Below are 21,566 nucleotides of genomic sequence, written 5' to 3'. Positions count from 1 at the left end.
GGGACAATTGCCTTTTTATCAGTTTCATTTCTTCCACAAGCATTTATTGAGCACCTACTGTGTGCTGGGCCCACTGTTTAATACTGTATGTACATCACCCCACTGGGTCCTGTGGGTCTGTGTGGAGGTGTTAGCATCCCCAGTATTGCCAAGTCCCCCTGGAGCAGCGCTGCCCTGGCTGACACCCCTGGCTGGTTATTGTCGGTCCTGCCATCCGCCCGCAGACACCAGGAGAGCAAACTCTGCCCTGTTTACTGCCACATTTCAAGTATGTCGTGCACCATGGTGCTGGGATGCAGAGCAGGACTAGAGTGATGTTAGGGAAGAAATGCTGTCCCAGGTCAGCCGAGCACCACTGGGAATGGCCAGCAGGGAATGGCCAGTGGGGAGGAGACTGGGCCTGTCCTGATTTGAATATGAAATGTCCCCATAGGATGCAAACCCCATCCCCATGTGTGGCGCTGTTTTGGAGGGTGCTAGACACTTTGTACCTAGCTGACGGAAGTAGGTCACTGGGGGTGCAGGAGTGTCAGGGTGTGTGTGTGTGTGTGGCTACCTCTTGTCCTGAACCTTCCTGTCTCTCTGCTGTTTCCTGGACGGGAGGGAGTAGATGTTCTGCTCTCTCTCACTGGCTGCCATGACGCTGTGCCTAGCCTTAGACCTCCAGCAGTGGAGTCAGCTGGCCACAGACTGAAACCTCAACGCCTTCCTCTGTTTTGCTCAGATATTTGTCTCAGTGGTAAAAAAAATACTTACCATAGAGGCCCAGGTACCCATGTCAGGCTGTACAAACCCTTCCCTCATCCTCACTAGGATAAAAGATAATCTGAGGAACGGTTATATTCCCATTTTATAGATGAGCGAACTGAGCTTCGGAGGGGCTAAGTTACTTGCTGTGGGTCACAGAATGAGATGTGAATGTAGGTCTGATTGATTTTTAAAAGTGGATAAAAAGAAGGAAAAAAAAAAGAGTGCACCACCGTGGCGTTTGACAAGTCATTTTGGATTTGAGTTCATGAAGAAAAGAGCAAGAAGGGGGGTGGGACAAGAGCCTGCCACGTCTGAGGGCCAGGAACACCCCAGGCACAGCAAACACTAGCCGCGAGCTCTCAGTACCCAGGCGACAGGAGAACTTTTGGCACCTTGGCATTGTGGGCACATTTGTGCCCTCACCAATGTTCCATGATCATTAAGCAAACATTCTACCAGTAGCCAGGCTGCCCAAATTCTACACAGGGCGAGGTGAAGAAGACCACCCACCCTAGGACAAGGATGTCGGTTGCCTCTGGGCGGCCGAATGTCTAGGCATCAAATAGCTAAGATAGTAACAGAGAGAGGCACGTGGGAGCTGCCCTAGACCCCTCACCTTAAGCAGAGCCCCGCCACGCCCCCACCCTCCAGGAATGAGCAGGAGCATTGCTTTTGAGGCTTCTAGCCTTGGGCAGGGGAGCGAGCATCCCTGCCCTTCCTACAGGCCAGGCCGAGGCCTGCTTACCACTCTCTAGCACCGTGGACCCCCTTTCTACAATCCTCACCCCTTTCAGAGCTTGGAATTCCGCCCTGTGGCTGGCCGAAGCTCTCCAGTGGAAAAACTGTGCCTGGTACCTTCGCTGCTACTTCCTGGGATAGTCAGGCTCCTTGGCCCCCAGGAGCATCCGTGAGGACAAGCAGCAGGATTTAGCAAGGCATGGTGGTGAAGCTCTCAGAGGCCCTGAGAAAGGACATGTGTCTTGTCCTAAGCTGCAGGCAAGGTGGGAAGGGAGAATGGACCGTGCTTGGGAGCTCTGGCCCTCGGTCAGGGCCTTTCACTCGAGTCCCAGTGTGCTAGGCCTGAGACCCAGGGAGAAACGTCCCAGGGCAGGCGGAGGACCCGGCCAAACAACATGAAGTGCCTTGACTTATGTTCATGGAACTTTAATATGCTCATGACAAGGTTCTGAGAAGTCACGCCTCATACCTTGTCCACCACGGCAGAGGTCCCATGCCCCCACGTTCAACGTGAAAACTTGCCGCCACACAGCTGCCCACCACGACTGTATAGTGAACACAGCCCAGCACAGGGATTTATTTGTTGTGATTTTTCTGGGTAGGACTCCGCTAGGCCACACTACACAGCCCTGCTGTGACTGAGGGGACCTGGGGATCCCTCCAGCCCCCCTTTACTGCTGCCATCCGGGCAAGGTTCCCCAGTGCCCCCATGAAGCCAGGTTGGAAAAGCATGGTGTACAACCCCGAGAGCAGGGGGTGAGATGGGGCACTTGAAGGGCTGTCCCTGCCATTCACCTTGGGTGAGTCATCATGGGGCCTTGGTTTCCCCGTTTGTGCCGTGAATCTGCTGGACAGTTTGTCTGGCAACAGAGCGTCTGCTCAGCTGCAACTCTCCGGTTATAAATGACTAATCCTGAAGGCTCCTAGCTCTCCACTTCTAACATTCCACTGCCGAGCTTTAGAAGTCTGGGGACTGCCTGCATCCAGCCTGTGCTGGCGCAGCAAACTGGGGCCCAGGCTGTGGAAAGCAGAATTCATTAAGTCAACGTGATGCCCAGGGGCAGGCAGCAAGTTCCCTGGAGAGGGCATGCCCCATGCAGGATGGAGGAGGTGGGGGTGGGGTCTGGGTGGACCTGATCAGCAGCCACTCAGTGGGCAGAGCTGGGAGAGGGACCCAGGTCTCCTGTCTCCTGCTCTATCTTTAGATCTCCATAGCAACCGTCGCCAGGGCACCGAGCTGAAGGCATGGGCTATGTGGCTGCCTGCAGGAGGGAGGAGCATTTGCCTCTGTTCCTCTTCTTTTGTGGGGAAAGGACTCTGGGCTGGCTTCCTGAGCCAGGAAAGAGAGACTGAGCATGAAGCTGGTCACGGCAGGAAAGACTTGACACTGATACAGAGATGATCCAGTGTCTTGTTCCGAGAACATGGTCAGGTCATTGACCAAGGCCATCAGCAAGTCAGGTTCAATCCACGGAAGGTACAGAAGTTAAGGTCCTCCAAAGAGCTCTGAGCTTTTCTCAAAGCCATCCTTTTAGCACTGATTCTGGGCCCTCTAGAAGGACAAGAGAGGCTCCTCACCCCTTATCCCACCCGATTCCCACCATCCTGAACTCGGCAGGACTCCATCTGTTCGGCCTTCCCTGGCCTCCAGCTGCTGGCCTCCCTCCACACACCAGGATGCTAGGAGGGAAGGACAAATCTTGTGCAGCAGACAGGAATACAAGTTTCAAGGGTGATAGCATCTGTCCAAGGTCTCTGGGCAAGTCAGCAGCAGGGCTGGCCTGGACTCCATGTCTTCTGATTCTAGTCTGGGCTCCTTCCCGTGCCCCGGTACAAGGTCCGTGGCCTGGGCTAGAAGAGGAAGTAGGAGTCCTCAGTCAGGCCAGCAGACAGCAAACACTTAGCCACGTCCTCAGTGAACGCAGGGGAGCCACAGACTAATGTGAAGGGCTTTCTCCGGCAGCAGGCTACTAGCTCGTCAACCAGCTCCTGGCCCAGGCGCCCAAAGTGGGTCTTCTCACGGTAGCTCCAGGGAAGCTGCTCTGGGGAGACCTCCTGGGAAGACAAGAAAGAGCAATCACGACTTCTGGGGTTCTCAGTGTTCATCCAGCCAGCTCTCTTCCTCCATCGTGGGAAATGGTAGAAAAATCCTTCACTAGAAGAAACTCCTAGTTCCTGGGGCTGGGGAGCCAGGATGGAGAGGGCCCTGGAGAGAGGGTCCTAACAACCGCCATGCTGAGTTACTAACCTCTGAGCTTTGAGATGAAGGCCCGGGCTGTGGAAAGCCATGGTCCTGCCAGCAAGAGTAACATCACAGCCCCGTGGAGGCCGAGGGGCAGGGGCTCCTGGTGTCCCATATGCTTTCAGACCTTGTAGCCCACCTTAAGGAATCTGGATGACTTCCATGTCCTCTAGTGCTGTCAAGGGGCATTCTCTGGTGATCTGAGTCTTCCCGCACTCCCCCAAACACTCTCCCTACCTGGCAGAACCTTGAGGGCAGAGCCAGCAGGCCTCACCAGCCTCATATCTCCTTCCCACTTCCTGATTCTCCCCAGTTGTGCACCCCAAGAATCACTGAGTCTGGTTACTCCTCAGCTGTGGCCCGAGCCCCTTAAACAATGATAGACAGGTAGGTGCGGTGACGGCAGAAGCAGCACTTGGGGCTCTGAGCCTGCAGGATGGACTTCCACCTCAGCAGATCCAGGAAGGGTGAGCAGGCATCGGGAAAGGAAGGGGAAACAGCGCGCCTGGTGGGGGGCAGCAGGAACAAAGGCTAGCTGCCAGAAAGCACAGGACCACTGTACCTGCAAGCTCAGGACCACTGTACCTGCAAGCTCAGGGCCACTGTACCTGCAAGCTCAGGACCACTGTACCTGCAAGCTCAGGACCACTGTACCTGCAAGCTCAGGACCACTGTACTGGCAAGCTTGACATTGACACCGGGACACAGCATTAGGGAAGGCAGGCCAGGAGATGGAGCTCCCAAGGTCAATAGGCCACTGGGCTTGGGAAGTCCTGAGAACAGTGGGAGCCAGTGAAGGGCTGGGAGGAAGGCAGTGCAGAATGAAGGGCAAGTTGGCAGGAGGCGGGGAGACCTGAAGATGCTGTCACCAGGTCAGGCAGGGAAAGAAGCAGCCTGAGTGGCAGGTGGGTGCAGGTGGGTGAGCAGAGCTACCATGGTCACCCCTTACTCCTGTCATCGAGCCAGCCCATTGCCCTGCCCAACCTTCAGCATCTAGCATCATGAAAGCCCAGCAGAGCCAAAAGTGAACTTTAACCTAACTCCCCAGTCCAAGCTAAAATGCTACCTCTTTCCTGCAACACTCCTGACCTCACTTGCCCACCCTGCTGGCCAGCAAGGACGGACAGCTTATCAGTATGGATGTGTGCTACCGGTGGACATGAAGAGAATGGCCTCTGGGCAGGACCAGCTGGGCTGGTACCCAGCTCTCGGTTACTGCTACCCTGTTACTTCGGTTCTACATCTGTAAAGGAGACAGGGTGGCAGTACAAGAGACTGTGGGGGACTGATGTGCTCTGAATGGTACACAGAGACTTGTTCAAAGAAGAGCAGGATCCTGGTCAGTTTTTGTCACCTCACTAAAGCTGGAGTCAGCTGAGAAGCAGGACCCTCGGGTGAGTAAATGCCTCGAGATCAGACTGGCCACAGCAAACCTGTGGAGCACATTCTCTCATTCTGTCTTTTTTTTTTTTTTAATGAGACAGGGTCTCCCTATGCCTAGGCCTTGGCACTATGTTCTAGGTCTTGGCTGGCCTAGAACTTACTATGTAGAGTATGCTGGCTTCAAATGCATAGGGATCTGCCTGCTTCAGTTTCTCCAGGGCTGGGATTAAGGTGTGTGCCACCACACCAGCTCATTTCCTTAGCTGATGGTTGATGTGAAAGGGTCCAGCTCGCTATGGGTGGTGCCATCCCTGAGCAGGGCCCTGGGGTACAGAAGAAAGTAAACTGAACAAGCCAGGAAGAAGCATTCCTTCAAGGTCTCTGCTTTTGGTTCCTGTCTTGGGGTTCAGGCTTCAGCCATGACTTCCATTCCAGATGGACTACAGCTGAAGACTGAAATAAACCCTTCCTTTCCCAGGCTGCTTGGTCAGGGTCTTCATCAGCAGCCGGATACAATTAAGACACAGCAACGACCAGCTGTCCCTGTCGACAGGCAGGTGCCTCAAGGACAGGAAGTATCTGGCCTTCATTTGTGTCCCCAGCATCTCATTTGGTTGAGGACAGAGGAAAAGAGGGCTAGCCAGCAGCTTGCCAGGTGAGCTTGCCAGGTGCCCGTGTCCTGTTCCCCTTCCTGGCCCACGCTTTTGTGGGGCTGCTGTGCTGTGGGCCTGTGGCCTTCCCTCATCCCCTCAGCTGCACACCAGCCTCCTGCTGCATGCCCTGCCTTGGGCACTTCCTGCTGCTGCTAATGTTCCCCAAACAGACCCTCCCAAGCGCACGTCACCTGTGGACAGGTCTGAAGAGCCCAGCTCTACAAAGCTCTGCAGGGAGAGCAATCCAGTGTCCTAGCCCCAGGCATAAGGTCGAGGATCATATAAACTGCCAGAGATTTTTCCAGAAATGTCTCAAAAAGGAAACTGCAGTACAGGACTATATGGCTGACCTTCAAGCAAAAGGAAACGGGAGGTAGGCGGCGTGGAACCCCATCCTAGGGAGGACAGGAAGGAGCAAGCCCAGACCGTTAAGAAAGCGGGAGACAATGATGATGGAAGGCCTGGCCTGAGATATGGCAGGAGTGGGGGGGGGGGGCACAGGACGCAGGACACAGGTGGCTTCTGGCTAGAGCACCTGCAGCCCGCCGAGTCTGACAGTCGCCGTTCTGCTGCTGTGTGGAGGAACAGATGGAGGTGGCAGAGACCTCACCGGAGGCACTGCCAGTCGGTCTTGATGGAGCTCCTACTCTGGGCCTGGCCTCATGCTAAGCATCATGGGGAGCATGTGAGCCCACATTCTTAGCCCCAAACACCCGAACAGGGCTGCTGCTGCTGCTGCTGCCTTTGCTCCATGCACATTCGGGTCCCAGCCCACACAAGTGACCCCAGGAGGTGGGTGGGACACAGCTGAGGACGACAGCTGTAAGCTGGAGCTCAGGAGTGTGAAGCATGGGGCCCGGGCCCGGCTCCCCCAGTTTGCAGCATGCCCCCCTCCCAGCACCTCTGTAAGCCTTCTTCCTCCTCTGTGACGGACTTGGTAATGCCTACTTTCCACACGGAGCGCCTGGGACTACTAATATAGCACAGGGCTACAGCCAGTCCTCAGGAAGTCCTCACCCTGGGCTCACCTGACTGAGGACAAAGAAGGTTCGCACGTTCCAGAACCTGGCCTGTTCCTGGAGGAAGGTCTTCAGGTAGATGTTCTCGAAGGTCTTGAAGCAGCCAACCAAGGTGACAAAGGTCTCGTCATCTGCATTGTCTGTGATGCTCTGCAGGATAGGCACCATAGGGGCCAGGCCCGTGCCGGCCGCCAGCATGAGGAGTTCGCCGTACTAGAGAGAGTGGAAGAACAGTAGAAGGTGGGGTCTCACCCACTACCCATCTACGGGTCTATCCTGGGCTAAGCTGGGCAGCGATGTCCTTCTCAAGCGCCCCACCCCTCTCTGCCATGCTCTGCCCCTGGTGCAGGAAGTCACCTGGTTTGTGAGCAGCAGGCAAGGCCTGAAAAACACAGGTTATGGGATTCTGAGGCTCCCACACGGTAGCTCGACCTGAAGGAGGTTTGCTGCCCTTGAACCCTTCCCCACGCGGACTCTGCTTACATATTTGTGCTAGCAAGGAACCCACTGCCTCCCCAAGCCACTTCCTCTCCTACCACAGCCTTTCCCCTCCCAACTCCATCGCAGCCCGCTCTCTGGACTGCCTCCTCTGACCCTGGGGAGCTCGACAAAGGTCTTAGGGTCCCAGTCTAGAACCCCAAGCCTCTCTTCTCTGAATCAAATGAAGTGATGTATACATGCACCTAGCATGGCACTGTAAGGTAAGTTCCTGCCCAAGAGAACTAGTACCATCAACCGTCCTCGGTGAGCCCATGTCCTGTTTCTAGGTTTCTTTAAAAAAGGGCAGGCCTTCTCAAGGTCAGTTTCTTTCTTCCTTTCTCTCTTTCTCCCTCTCTCTTCTTTTTTTTTTTCAAGGCATATTTTCTCTTTGTAGCCCGGGCTCTTCCTGGAACTCACTCTATAGACCAGGCTGGCCTTAAACTCAAGAGCTCTGCCTGCCTCTGCCTCCTGAGTGCTGGGATTAAAGGCGTGTGCCACCACTGCCAGGTTCTCAAAGTCAGTTTCTTAAAGGTCAGTGCCTCACCCACACAGGAAAATATCCACCTTTTTCTTTCTAGAGATTAGACTTGAGTGTATAAATCCCAACCATGTGACACTGGCAAGCTATTTTCCTAATCTGAGTTTCAATTTCTTCACTGGTGGAAAACAATAATGAGAGAATTTTCCCAAAATAGCTCCTCTCTCAGAACCACCATGAGGTAACACAGAGGCCCATTATGGAGCTGAGGTTTAATCATTTCAGCTCTCCCCCTGGTTAGGCCCGAGATCCTGGGCCGGGTCACCTCGTCCTGCAACCATGGTGCCTCCTCCAGCCTCCGGGTCTTTGACCCACCTCACCCTCCTTTTCTCTCATCCTCGCTCAGGTTGTGTTCTGGGAAGCCTTCCCTGAGCAGCGCTGGGGTGGGGGCTCTTCCTCCCTCCCCCCCAGTGCCTTGTGCTCCCTCACACAACACTGGTAAATTCTGCCTGTCTCCTCCTGGACGGACGCTAGTGTCTGCCTGTGGCATGAAGGCACAGACAGACATTTGTATGGCTGGTTTAACGAGACAGCTATAGAGCAGGCCCTGGCAAGGGACTGGGACCCGAGTCCTCTCGGGGGTGTAGCCAACCCTGGCAAGGCTTTGGTGGCCAACATGAACATGGGGCACTGCCCCTGCCCCTTTGCTCCTGGACCTGGGTGAGAAATAAAAGGCTCTGACGTCCCCAGGATGCAGGCCACAGGCCCTGGGGGCTCCGTCATGGGAAAGGTGGTCTGAGGGCGGTTTGCTCCAAGCTAGGAAAAGAGACAACATCCACACCCTGCTCTCAAGGGTCTGGGGGACACAGAATGCAGGGGTGACCATGGATACTACCAGAACAGTGCTGGAGAGTGATAACATATGCACCTTCATGTGTAAAATGGGGGGGCGAATCACCTGCGAGCTGCCGTGAGGGCTGAGTGAGCCACCAGGTGGCCTGCATAGAGGGTGAACCACACATGGGTTTGGAAGTATGTATGCAGGTATGTATTTCCTGTGATTGTGGGGTGGAGCCCGGGCCCTACAAGTGCTAGGCAAGCGGGCTACACTGAGCTACATCCCAGTGCAGACAGAGCTGGTATCGTGATGCTCATATACACATGTGCGTGTACATGTGTGAACATACACTGTGTGGGGGAGAAGGCTTGGAAGTGAGGACATGAGGCTGGCATCCCGGGGCGATGGCTTGCAGGTGCACTCTTCTTTCTGTCTGTCTCCCACGATTTTTTTTTTTTTTTTTGGATTAGAGAACATGTTTTGCATTTATAATAAGGGGAAAATACAATAAAAGCTATTTTTAAATTAAACAAAAAGAATGGCAAGGCAAGCATGATTCATTACTTCCCACTTGTTTTGGTTTTCCTAATTATAAAGGTAATAGGTGCTCATTCCAGATAATTTGGGAAGTATAATGAAGAAAATGAAAAATTGCTCATAATTCCCCCACCCCAACCTGCTAACACTTCACACATTTTCCATACGCATTTTTTTCTGTGCATCTTAAGTTAGTTTCCCTACTGGGTGTATATTGTTTTGTGCCTAGTACTTGTTACTGGCTTTTATAACATAAGCGCAGAGCTTCATTAAAAACATAACTTCAAAATCTAGACTGTTCTATCAAGTATCTGTAACTCAGTGTACTTAACTGTTTCTTTGTTGGATACTCGGTCGCCTCTGTCTTTTGTTATTATAAATAAGAATGCCACTAACGCATGCGAAAGAAGCAGTTTGATTTTTTCCCCCTCTCTTTGTAATAGACTTCCAGAAATGGAATTACTGGGTCAAAGGATTCTCAAGACTCTTGATACATACTCCTGGAATTCTTCCCAGGCATGAGACAGCTAGAGAGAAATGACCAGTTCTTTCTGGGAAAGCTGGACAGAGATCCAAGCCTGCCGTGGAGATGAGGACAAGAGACGTCCAATCTAGAAGTACTCAGCTCTCGGGAGTGAGTGTGAGCTGTATTCAGCTTCCTGAGAAGCTGATGAAACTTCCTGAAGCAGTAGATGAGAGTCAGAGGGCATTGGGGTCCTGAACCCCACGTACTCAAGCCTGATTTCCTGAGGCACAGGCAGCCATCACCAGTTTCGGAGTCACGCGGGCAGTTTTGTTTCTTAGGGCCTGTCTGTCCCCTCCCTTGTCTAAGCCCAACACCGCTCTGGGCGGTGGTTTAAGCAGTGGAAGAACAGCGCAGTGTGCTTCTCTAGCCTGGAACAGGGAACTCACAGGAGACAGACCTGGCGAAGCTCCTCAGGACTGAAGGACTGACCTTGTTTGGTTCATAGAAGAAGCTTCCGAAAGGCCCTCTCCAGAAAGCTGTGTCTCCTGCTCTCCAGGACTCCACATACTGGGACATGAGCCCGTTCTGATAGCACTTGAAGCAAACACAGGGAACAGTCAGTCAGTGGGCGGCGGCATGTTCTCTGCACAAACCTCCCTAGCCAACATTTGGAGTTCTTTCTGAACACTCAGTGTCTCCTGAGGGACTCAGGTTGTCTTCCTCTGCACCCTACCTGCTGGAGCTGCCGTCCGCCCACACAAGGTGGATGGTAAGGCTGAGATGAGACTCCAGTGGACCTACCAACTTCAAGGTCTCACACCCAAATGCCTGAGGAGACCATGCAGGGAATGCAGCCCAACAAAGAACTAAAGGCAACTAACACTCAGTGTCAGAAAGATAGCAGTCTGCCAAGGGGTGTTCCTTCTCACAGGGAAGCTATTTTGCAGGTGCTAGTCTAGTTTGTGGGGCAGATGTTGCCAGATCTTAGGAGTCTTCCAAGAAATGCGGGAGATTCATATTTTTACTGAAAACCCTGCCACTTCTGAAATGTCAGCAATAAACTCATAATTCTGCAATCCTGGGCAGGCTAAAGCCAAGTACATTTGTACACTGTCTCTGGCTCATTCTATACCACCTCCTGGTGGGATGACTACTATGTGAGGGAGCTGTCTACACTGCCTGTCTGCTCTGTTCTGAGCACCATGCTGGGGTAGCAGGGTACACAGTTAGACCTGAAACACCATGAAGACACCCAGTGCCTGAACCATGAACATAGCAATAAATATTCCTTATCCAGTCAGGCCTCCTCTGAAAGGGCTCAAAGTATGGGAAGGATGTATATAGACACCTCAGACATAAACAAGGTAGATACTGCCTCACACTTCATAAAGAGGAGCCCTGCTGAGCCCAGGGAGTGAGATAAAGCTGGCCTTCTAGGAGGTGGAGACGCTTGAGCTGGGGCAAACTGGGTTCCTGGGCATTGGCAGCAGAATGGTCAACAGCACAGAGCCCAGGCCTTCTCATGAACAGATGAGCACGCAGAGGTAGGGCCAGGGAAACAGTGAGGGACCAAACTGCAAGGGTGGCCAGGATGACCCCAGGCTGGAAGGAGAGACCAGATTTGGTGGTCAGACCTGCCTTTGAGCATCCATAGCCACCCTGGCACCATCTGCACGAGGCACTGCTGTGGACTAGCCGGCACAGGAAGTCCCTGCTCACCTGGGAGGGGCCCAGGAGGGAGGGGTTTTACTGCAAGCTGTGTAGGAGCACACTTTGGTTTCTGGGCCCACTTTGGGGAAAGTAATAACCCCAGTTATGGGGGCTACTGAGATGGTTCGGCAGTTCAGAGCACGGGCTGCTCTTCCAGAGGACCTGGGTTCGACTTCCAGCACCCACATGGTGGCTCACAACTGACTGTAACTCCAGTTCCAGGGAACCAGACACTTAGACATCCACACAGACAAAACACCCAAACACATAAAGAAGCAAGCAAGCAAACAGAATCCCAGCTACGGCCCTAGATGCCCCAGGCCGGGACAACGCCGAAGAAGGAGGGCCTGGCTTGGAGTAACCGTTCAACAGGGACTAACCCAGCTTCAGTTTCTTCATCACTGAAGTGGGGATAACACGGTCTTCCTGAGGTCATGAGTCGAAATGAGAAAATGTGAACAGAGTACAAGCAGTGTAATTGGTGCCCAGCAGGAGCCTGTAGAAGAAGCCTTCCTTCATTTCCTCGAGGGAAAGTCAACCCACAAATTCCCACCGCCTTCCCAATTTGCAAAGACATTTCCAGCTCTTCCCAGCCAGTGGCTTAGGGATAATGAGATACCTCTCCGAAGGAGAAAATCAGCCTTGCAGCTGGGAGGGATCCAGCTGCTCTGGAGGACTGTCTCCAGGCTTATCCTCTCAGCAGAAGCACCCTAGACAAGCAGCGCAGGGAAGCAGGCCATTTGGAGAGGATTTGTGGAATCTGCCAGACAAACAGTAGCGTGCAGAAGGGAGCTCGTCCAGGCTTATGTGGGAAGGAATAAACATTCGGGCTCTGCAGACAGGCAAGGAAGCAGGAGCCCAGGGCGGCCGGAGGCCTCAGAGTCAGGGGCTTGCTTACCCATAGTGCTCCTTCCTCCCCCTTCCACCTTGGTCCTCAGCCTGCTGACCAGTGAACCAGGACAACGACACAACCATGTAAGGAGGCTTAGCTATGAAAGCTGTCCTTCAATATTGATGCTCCCTATTCCACGAGGGAAATGCTCTCACTTGCAGGCATGGCAGACCTGTGGCCTGTGGTCACAAGAAGCTAAGGACAGTTATGAACGTGGCCTGACACTAAATCGAAAACTTATTTTAAAACATCATTAGTGTTTTCGTTTTGGGGTTTGTTTGTTGATTCAATGGTTCTGGAGCATGAACTTTGTAGATGGCAGCATGGTGTTGCCAGGCCGGACATGGCTGGCAGAGCCACAACAGGTTGGAGCGCACAAAGCTGGACTTGCTGCAAGCCAAATGTCAGAGGGTCAGGGGGTCCATGAAAAGCAATCTACTTAGTTTCTTCACGCGAGGCCTCCATGACTGTAATTTATTGCTAAGATCTTGGGTCTCCAGGGCATTTTGTATCCAATCCATTTCACTCATCTCTGACAATTCTTCCACTAGCCCAGCTGCCCCACAGGCATCCTCTTCCACCACTTGGGCTGAATACAGTCCCCAGAAGACCTGTTTCCTGTCACCCTTCCCTGTCTGGCTATAGGCACTGTCAGCCTAGAGGGCCGTTCCCTGACACCACCAATTCACACTCCTCCTTCAAGGCCGACCTCCCAGAGACAGGATGTCAGGTTAGTTCTGTGTAAAGGGTCTTGGGGCCAGTTTTCTCTTCTGGTATCCTGTCCCCTTCTGTGCCTGGATGAATGCCTTTCCCAATTCATGCAACTTCTGGACGCTGCTCCCAGCTCTCAGAGCTTTCTTCCCTTATGTCTCTTGTTTCTCAAACACAGAGTATCTCCCAGGAAGTCGGGTCCGAGTCCCTTGTATGCCCGTTGCCCTGACTTGGGCCGGGCCTCCTCTGTCATGACTAGATCATGCTGCATTGTCTTGATCTGATAGATCACTCTGTCCCGGGCTTGTTGGTCCCTCCAGGTCATGCTGGACCACTGTGCCAGCACACACGGGGTGTAGGGACTTGCTCCTGCTTCATCTCAGCTCAGTATTCTCTTTCCATCGACTGGTGACAGGTGATCAGACACAGCTTTCCTGAAATCTCCCAATAACAGGCCCTCCGGAAGGGCCAGCAGCACTCTCCTTAGAAAAGGAGAGGGAAGAGGTCTCCTAAACTATTGCTCCTTCAAGTCAGCCTATTCTCACGCCAGCTAATAGACGGGAACCCCTCCGCCCCAATCAAGCTGGAGGGGGAGGTCCAAGTGCATAGCGCCTTACAGAATCCTCAACAAGAATCAACTCACCTTGATTAAAACATCAAAGTAGCCTTCCGCAGTGGCAGGGCTGATGGGAGTGTAGGCTCTCTGAATTTCCAGGCCATTCACTAGACCTCTGGGAAGGAGAAGCACAGACAGCAGTCAGTCATTTAACAGACTCTTACCAGGCACTTCCTCGGCCAGGCTAAGGGACACAGAGGTGGGATCCAGTCACTCCCAGAGGTCCTCACCCAGGGACAGGTAAGGAATAGCAGATGGAAGAGCACTGAGCTCACCACTACCCATGCTACTTGTGAGACCTGGGCAGGTCACTTCATCCCTCAGCAGCATCTCCTGAAAAGTAGGGGTAGCCATTTAGGTACTGGTTGTGTGACTTCGCTGGAATCACACAGAACAGTATGTCAAAAAGAACACTGGTTTAAAAAAAAGTGCACTGATGGTGTGAGCAGTTTGTGGGACATTCCTGCGGTTTCCTGACTTCTCCACTACAAAACAACACAGATTAAAAACAACTGCTAAGATTTATGAAACATGACCATAGACCAGCAAGTACCAGAACTGGAAGAGTCTTCCCAGGGGCTTTGAAGCCAAAGCCCTGTCAATGTATGACTTGTCTTTACAATGTTACCAACAATGGGGTCTGGAGAGCAATCCTGAGTGATAATAGCGATGAGGTACGAATGTCTGTTGCGTACTAGGCATATTATATGCACAGTTGTATTTAAAGTAACAACCTAGGGCTGGAGAGATGGCTCAGAGGCTAAGAGCACTGCCTGCTCTCACAGAGGACCTGTTTGGATCTCAGGACCTCTATTGGGCAGATCACAACTGCCAGTAACTCTAGTTTCAGGGGATCTGATACCTTCGTCTGACCTCCATGGACACGGCACACATGATGCACAGGCATTCACTCAAGCACACATGCATACACATAAAATAAAAATAAACAAATCTTAAAAAAAAAATCCAAGGCCGGGCGTTGGTGGCGCACGCCTTTAATCCCAGCACTCGGGAGGCAGAGGCAGGCGGATCTCTGTGAGTTCGAGGCCAGCCTGGGCTACCAAGTGAGCTCCAGGAAAGGCGCAAAGCTACACAGAGAAACCCTGTCTCAAAAAACCAAAAAAAAAAAAAAAAAAAAATCCAAGCCGGGCGGTGGTGGCGCACGCCTTTAATCCTAGCACTCGGGAGGCAGAGCCAGGTGGATCTCTGTGAATTCAAGGCCAGCCTGGTCTCCAGAGTGAGATCTAAGGCAGCCAGGGCTACAAAGAGAAACCCTGTCTTGAAAAATAAAAGCAAAACCAACCAAACCAACAAAAAATGCCGAATGCAATGCTAAGTAAGAGAAGGAAAGCCACATGCACAGCTGGCATTGACTGCGGCTCCAACTCCAAGTTTGGTCCTGCTCCTCCAAGTAGCCAGGTAGTCAAGTGTGGCGGTGCGCCCTACAGTCCCAGCACTTGGGCAGCTGAGGCAGAAAAAGCATGAGTTTGAGGCTGGCCTGGAATATATAATGACCTTGAAAAAGTAAACCAAAATAAAAAACAAACAAACAAACAAACAAAAAACCCAAAACCAAACAATAACAGAAATCCTGACAACTTACTTCCCAAGAACACCCAAACACTAGCCTAACTGTATGTACAACATTCTGCTCTGGTGTCTACAAAGATTGAAAGGCCCTATCCAAGTGCATCAAATGCAGGATCGAGAGAGAATGTATTTTGAAATATACCCATAAACCAAGAGTGGAACAGATCAGGGCTGAGATGAGAAGCACAGGACACCACCTCCTGCAGGTAAAGCCTGATGTGTCTGAGAGCACTGTGAGCACTGTGAGCACTGTGAGCACTGTGAGCACTGAGAGCACTGTGAGCACTGTGAGCACTGTCCTCTGTGAACTCGGGAGTCTGCTGGAGTCAGCTACTGAGGCATGAGCAGGCCGGTGACAGGTGGGGCCAGGCAGAGGGAACAGCCCGGGCTGGACTGAGGCAGGCAAGTCAGGAACTGGTCGTTACAGCACATGTGCAGTAGGGAAGGGAGGGCCTGACCTGAAGGGAGGACCTGACAGGAAAGGAGGTTGGGTAGCCATGGAGTAGAGTGTCATTATGGAAGCGATGAGGAGCACCAGAACGTGTCTTAATGAGTGACATGGTCAGGCATATTAGGATTGTCATTGGGAGGTGGAGAGAATGGAGGGGAGTCAGCCTAGAAGCTGGGCGTCCTGGCCACTCCAATTCATGGATGGAGAGTTGCAGGGCATTGTAACCTACACCGTGGCTTCTCCTGCTAACTCTTCTCCATACCAGGGGCCGGTGTGAGTTAGGTGGTCAGTCTGGCCAGCAGGAAGCTCTCTTTCTCGTTCCTTCCCATGTCTCTTGACCATGTGTTGTTTGTTTTTTTGTTTTGTTTGTTTGTTTGTTGGCTCCTTCTCTTCTTGCCAACCCCATAAGCTCCAGCATTCTCGGGGTTCAGATCCACGCCCTTTGTTCTTCCCACACAGGCACATGCTCCTGCATACTGTTTGGGTGTGTGATGACATCTGCCAGACCCGCGTCTGCAGTACTGATCTTTCTGCTGAGCCACACATACCCACAACTGGCTGTCTGAAAGATGTGTCTCCCCGGCAAGGTGGGGATGGGTCAGGTTGGAGACCCACAGCAGTTCAGAAGGAAGCTCAGAGCAGGACTCTCAGAGGAGAGGACACTAATGTAGTTCAGCAGCCAGGCTGTCTGGGCTGGAGTCTGGCTTCCACTACTTGGTAGTTGTGTGATACTGGGAAACTTTTTTGTTTGCTTGCTTGTGTTTTCTTTTATTATTACTGTTTTTGAGACAAGATATCATATAGCCCAAGAGAGGCTCAAACTTGAGATGTAGCTGAGGCTGACCTTAAACTCTTAATCCTCCTGCCTCTACCACTCCTATGTTCGAGTTGTTCACTCTATTGTGTCCTTTCTATCATCCGATACTAGTTACACTAGCTCCAAAGACAGACTTCTTGCTTTCAAATCCTGATCCAACACTTCCTGTGTGACCTTGAGCAAGTTCCTGAACCTCTCTGACTTCGGCGTCCTCTGGGGATGATAACGGCACCTACCAGCCAGGATTTTGTGAAAGGTTAAATGAGTTCATGAATGTGAGTAGACAGAACTGTGCCTTGGCGACTAAGAGCTGTGCCTTAGCTAGTAAGTGATATTAAAGTGGTGCTGTCATTATCTATCACAAAAGCACATTACTGAGCTCCTTGTCAAGGACCCTGAGTCATACACTCCTGTGTCTATCCTGAAGATGGCAAACAAGGGCTAAAGAAAGGCCACGCAAGCTGCCCCAGGCTACTCATCTGGTCAGTGGCAAAGCAGGGGAGCAGACGATGGTCCTCCCACTCTCCGAGTGTACCGTAGGATGAGGTGCTGCCCAGGATGCAGGCCGAGCTGACTGTTCCCAGGTAGTGTAAACCGGACACGATAGGTGTCTTTGGTGAGTTTCTCCACGGCACTGATGTGGAAGGCCAGGAAGGTCTCTGGACTCAGCTTGGCGGAGCAGTCCTGCAACAGGAAAAGACTTGACTTCTAGAGCTCAGGCCTAAGGGACACACATCCTCGCCACTTCCACCGGTGGGAGCCACCTCTTGATGTGACAGAGTTGACCCTACCTTGCTTTCCCTTTATGCACAGCACATGGAGTTTACTCTGCTTTTATGCTTTCTGTGGCTCTCCACAAGCCCAGGCTCCTTAGCCTATACTCAAGGGAGCAGTGGACAACCACAAGCTTCATTTATCTGCCACAGAACAGATGGCAGACTTCATTCCTCCTCCCAAGGCCACCTGTCACTGCCCACCTCAAGGTCTTATTTAAATTCAAGTTGTATCCTCTACACAAAACACTCACCCCAGCGTACTAAACACCTGCTCATTCTTCAGACCTGTTAAGTTCCAGATCTGGAGAGCTGAAAAACTGATGGAGCCTTAGAGATGATCCAAGCCAACATCCTTTTATCATTGGGGGAAACTGAGGCCTGATGGCAGTAGCTTATGAAAGGTCTCAGGTCTTGGATTTCAGGAGGAACACAGAGGTGAGTTGTCCTTTGAGGACAGAAGAGTTGTTGACACCAGAGATAAAGAATATGGCAGGGTTCCAAAGAAAATTCAGGCCCACGAGACTAAGAGGGGTTTCCCTCTTACAGGCTTCGGAGAGAAAAGGGAGGTTCCCCCATCATGTAGTTGATGAGTAGCCCCTAATACATGTGGGCAGTCAGGTTGTCTCTGACTCCCGGGAGGTAGGAAAAGGGGAAAGGTTCAGCCCTTCAATTAACCTGTGTTCATAATACGCAGATGTCCTGAACTTGCTATGCAGGACCAGGTGGATCTGGAACTCACAGATATCCTCCTGCCTCTGTCTCCGAAGTGCTGCAATTAAAGGCGTGCGCCACCACACCTGGTTCTCTCCTTTGTATAATGTTCATGCTTGGCTTACCTGAGAAAGGCTTGGTGCACACTAAACTTGGATCTCAGTAACCAGTGTCTCAGCATTGACAGGCTATGTCCGACTCTCCACCTCAGCCCCCTTGAGCCAGGATGAACTAGTCTCCATCAGTCACAGGTGCTGAGAACCCTGTCACAGCTGCCTGTGGCGTAAGAACACTGAGCTGGAGTCAGGACACTGGGGTTGATCAGGCTAGCTGCTATTTCTGGGCCTCGGTCTCCTATTAGGTAAAAAGAGGCCATTCATCTAGTAGCATTAAAAGGTTACAGAGGTAAGATAAACTAGCATAACGTAGGTGGTTGTTTTTTGGTGTGTGTGTGTGTGTGTGTGTGTGTGTGTGTGTGTGTGTGTGTGTGTATGTGTGTGTTTTGAGACAGGATCTCATGTAGCTCAAACTGACCTGACTCACTACATGACCAAGGGTGACTTCGAATCCCTGACTCTCCTGCCTCTAGCTTCCCAGGGCTAGGATTAAAAGGCTGGGCCACCACACCTAGCTTTGTATATGTGTTTCATAAAATGTAACTTGCTATGGAAATGTAATCTACTATTATAACTTCATCACAATTTAAAAGACAAAGCTGTTGGGTTGAAGTATGCTGTTTTGCAATATCACTCCATTTTCTCTTATCACAGGTGGGTACAGCCACTATATACTAAACATGTAACTAGTCATGAAATGTATGAAGTTCTTTTTGAGTTGAGAAAGGAAATCAGTGAACTCCAGGGGAAACTGAGTAATGATAGCACCCCTTATTTACCTAGTCTGTATACTACCACATGTTAGTTTGCACTTTTGAAGGCAGGGTCTGTGTCTTGCTTACCACAAATCCTCAATAGCCCATAGGACCTGGCACGTAAGAGTGTGGTGATTTAAAAGAAAATGGTCCCCCAAGGGAGTGGCACTCTCAGGAGGTGTGGCCTTGTTAGAGGAAGTGTGTCACTGTGTGGGCGGGCTTTGAGGTCTCTTGCTCAGGGCTTCCCTCAGTGTGACAGTCAGTTGACTTCCTGTTGCCTGCAAGATGTAGCACTCCAGCTCCCGCACCACGTCTGCCTGCACACTGCCATGCTTCCCTTCATGATCATGATGGACTGAACCTCGGAAACTGTAAGCAAGCCGCCCTCAATTAAATGTTTTCTTTCTAAGAGTGGCCACAGTCGTGGTGTCTCTTTAAAGCAATAGTAAACCCTAACAAAGACAAACAGGTATTCAATGGATATCTGTTGAGGAAAATAATGATTAGGTTCTGTGCTAAACATTACAAATACCTGGGTCCACTTTGCAGAGGGGAAACACTAAGGCTTCTAGAGGTTGAGGGGCTTCGATTAAATCCACAGAACTACTAATAGGTTGGCTTCAGGTCTGGACCTGGCTCCCCGGATCTTATCTGCTTCCATTATCTACTTGTTCTGTCTGCTTCTTTCTCTCCACGCTCTCGTCAAGGAAGGCTTCCCACAGCAGGTGCACTGGGCAGACAGAGACTGAAACTCCAGACTGCTCACCTGGGTCTCAGGTGACTGCTTCCCACTCAGCAGGCTCCTGTCATTTCTGGCTCGGGCTGCTTCCCATCTCTCCAGGTCTCGGTAATAGAGGTCAAACACGCAGGGTGAGCAGCCACTCCCGCAGCACTGGGAGGGCAAGGGCTCCACAGGCTTCAGCCTCAGCCAAGCTTCAGCATCCTGGTCTTCCCTCTCACCCATTGTCCGTGGGGCTGAGGCGACATGGACAAAGGCACAACTGGAACAGGCCAGGCTCTCCTTCGCTGTCCGCCTGGGAGAAGGAAAACGTGTGTGTTATCCTCTGTCCTCCTCAAGGCCTGCCAGGCTATAGGACAGCCATGGCTCCACCAGAGATCTGCTGTCAGACGGGACATACTTACTACTTACAGTGTATGTGTGTGTGTGTGTGTGTGTGTGTGTGTGTGTGTGTGTGTGTGTGTAATGAATCTTTTCTTAGCAGAGAAGGGGATTTGGCTTCAGAAAACCTTTTCTACTGTACAAGAAGCTCTATGGCTTCAGTATGGTTCTGAGGCTGAGACACCAGGGAGAACAAGGTTGGTGTCTTACTCTCTTTCTGTATTCTCCTGCCCAACAGCCTGGCACATGGAAAGCCCCTACTGACTGGTGAGTGGTCACTCCATGATCTGGGAGCCAGGCACAGGATTAGGTGCTGGAATGCAACAGAGGTGAAGAGGACACAGTCCCTGTCCTTGTTAATACTCAACATCCATTCAGTCAACTCATCTTTACAGCATGCTGTGTGTCAGCTACACGAGTGAATGAGGCCTCTTTATGCCAGTTACTCTTTGGGTTTCTGGGGGGGGGGGCGGTATTAAAATGAGACCAGTGAGGGTTAGTCATACTGTCCTCTGCCTTATATTTACCTTCACGGGGTTTAAATAATCCTAGTGTCTCAGCTATTTTGGAAATTGGTAGAGAAGTTGGTCACATCAATCACAATTTCTAAGACATGGCTCTTTCCCATCTGGGAGACACAATTCCTGTTGCAGCCTCGGCCTGGATGCCTCTCCCTACTCTTCAGGCCATGGCTGAAAGGTCCTCCTCCTCCATCAGAGGCCCTTCCTGAGTGTCCTCCTTGTCATTACCAAGCACTTTATCTGTGCTAGTATGCATTCATTTGTTTATTTGGTTTTCTGAGACCAGGTTTCGCTATATAACAATCCTGGCTGTCCTGGAACTCACTCTGTAGACCAGGCTGGCCTCGAACTCAGAGATCCATCTGTCTCTGCCTCTGCCTCCCCAGTGCTGGCAGTAAAGGCACCACCACTGTCCGGCTATGCATCCATTTGTTAAATATACACCGTTGTCAGGCAACTGCTCTAGCGGCCAGAGACACAGCACTTCTCTGTGCTCATAGGACAGTCATACAACAAAAACAAAAAGAATAGCAACTTTGACAGAGGTTAAATGAGAGAAAAAGACCTAAAGAAGTGGATAGGTGTGTGTGTGTGTGTGTGTGGTGTTGTCACTGTTCACTGTAGTTCTCTCTCTCTCCTCTCCCCCATCCCCCCAAACCTAAGTTCCACACGTTCACCCGGTGCTTAGCACAATACCCACCCCCACCCCCACAGCCGGGCGAGCCAGAAGCAGGTGCTGAGCGAAGGAGCGGCTCCTGGAAGGCGCTGGGCAGAGCCGCAGGGCGAGCAGCTGGGTGCAAAACCACTCGCAGGCTCTGGAAGCCGCAGCCAAGCAAAGCGCGGGCCGCAGTAAGAGGGGTGGAGAGGAGGACACATCCAGAGCCCACTTCCTGGACGCAGGGCCGCTAAGCCATTTCAACTCCTAATTTTACAGTGCGGGAGACCGGGACCTTTCAACCTCTAAATGCCTATAGAGTGGTCAAGGACGTCCCAAGCAGAGGTTGGAGGTCCCGGGACTCGTCTGGTCCCTACGCAGGGAACACCACCACTCTACCCACCTGCAAGCTCCCTCCCTGTGAAGGACCTCAGAAACCCAAAGCAGGGAGGGCTTTGCAGGTTCCACCTGTAAGGATAGGCACTGCCCGAGGGGCGTAGACAAAACAAGACATTTTTAACTGTGATTGGTTGAAGCGCCT

General features: G+C 51.8%; 1 protein-coding gene across 1 annotated transcript; it reads right to left on the bottom strand.

Moving 5' to 3' along the window:
• Positions 1-2,038: 2,038 nt before the first annotated feature.
• On the bottom strand, positions 2,039-21,516 carry LOC114705966 (NADH-cytochrome b5 reductase-like). The gene is made up of 7 exons (XM_028888170.2): positions 21,429-21,516; positions 19,496-19,763; positions 16,907-17,055; positions 13,541-13,628; positions 10,074-10,178; positions 6,795-6,998; positions 2,039-3,543 (listed from the first exon to the last, which is right to left on the bottom strand). The coding sequence occupies exons 2-7, from the start codon at positions 19,691-19,693 to the stop codon at positions 3,340-3,342; spliced, it is 948 nt and encodes a 315-aa protein (XP_028744003.1). The 5' UTR covers positions 19,694-19,763; positions 21,429-21,516; the 3' UTR covers positions 2,039-3,339.
• Between the last annotated feature and the right edge of the window lie 50 nt (positions 21,517-21,566).

This window comes from Peromyscus leucopus, chromosome 2, assembly GCF_004664715.2.
Source record: "Peromyscus leucopus breed LL Stock chromosome 2, UCI_PerLeu_2.1, whole genome shotgun sequence".
Classification (NCBI taxonomy): Eukaryota; Metazoa; Chordata; class Mammalia; order Rodentia; family Cricetidae; genus Peromyscus; species Peromyscus leucopus.
Note: the sequence above shows the minus strand (reverse complement) of the source record. Positions and strands in the feature narration are given on the sequence as shown.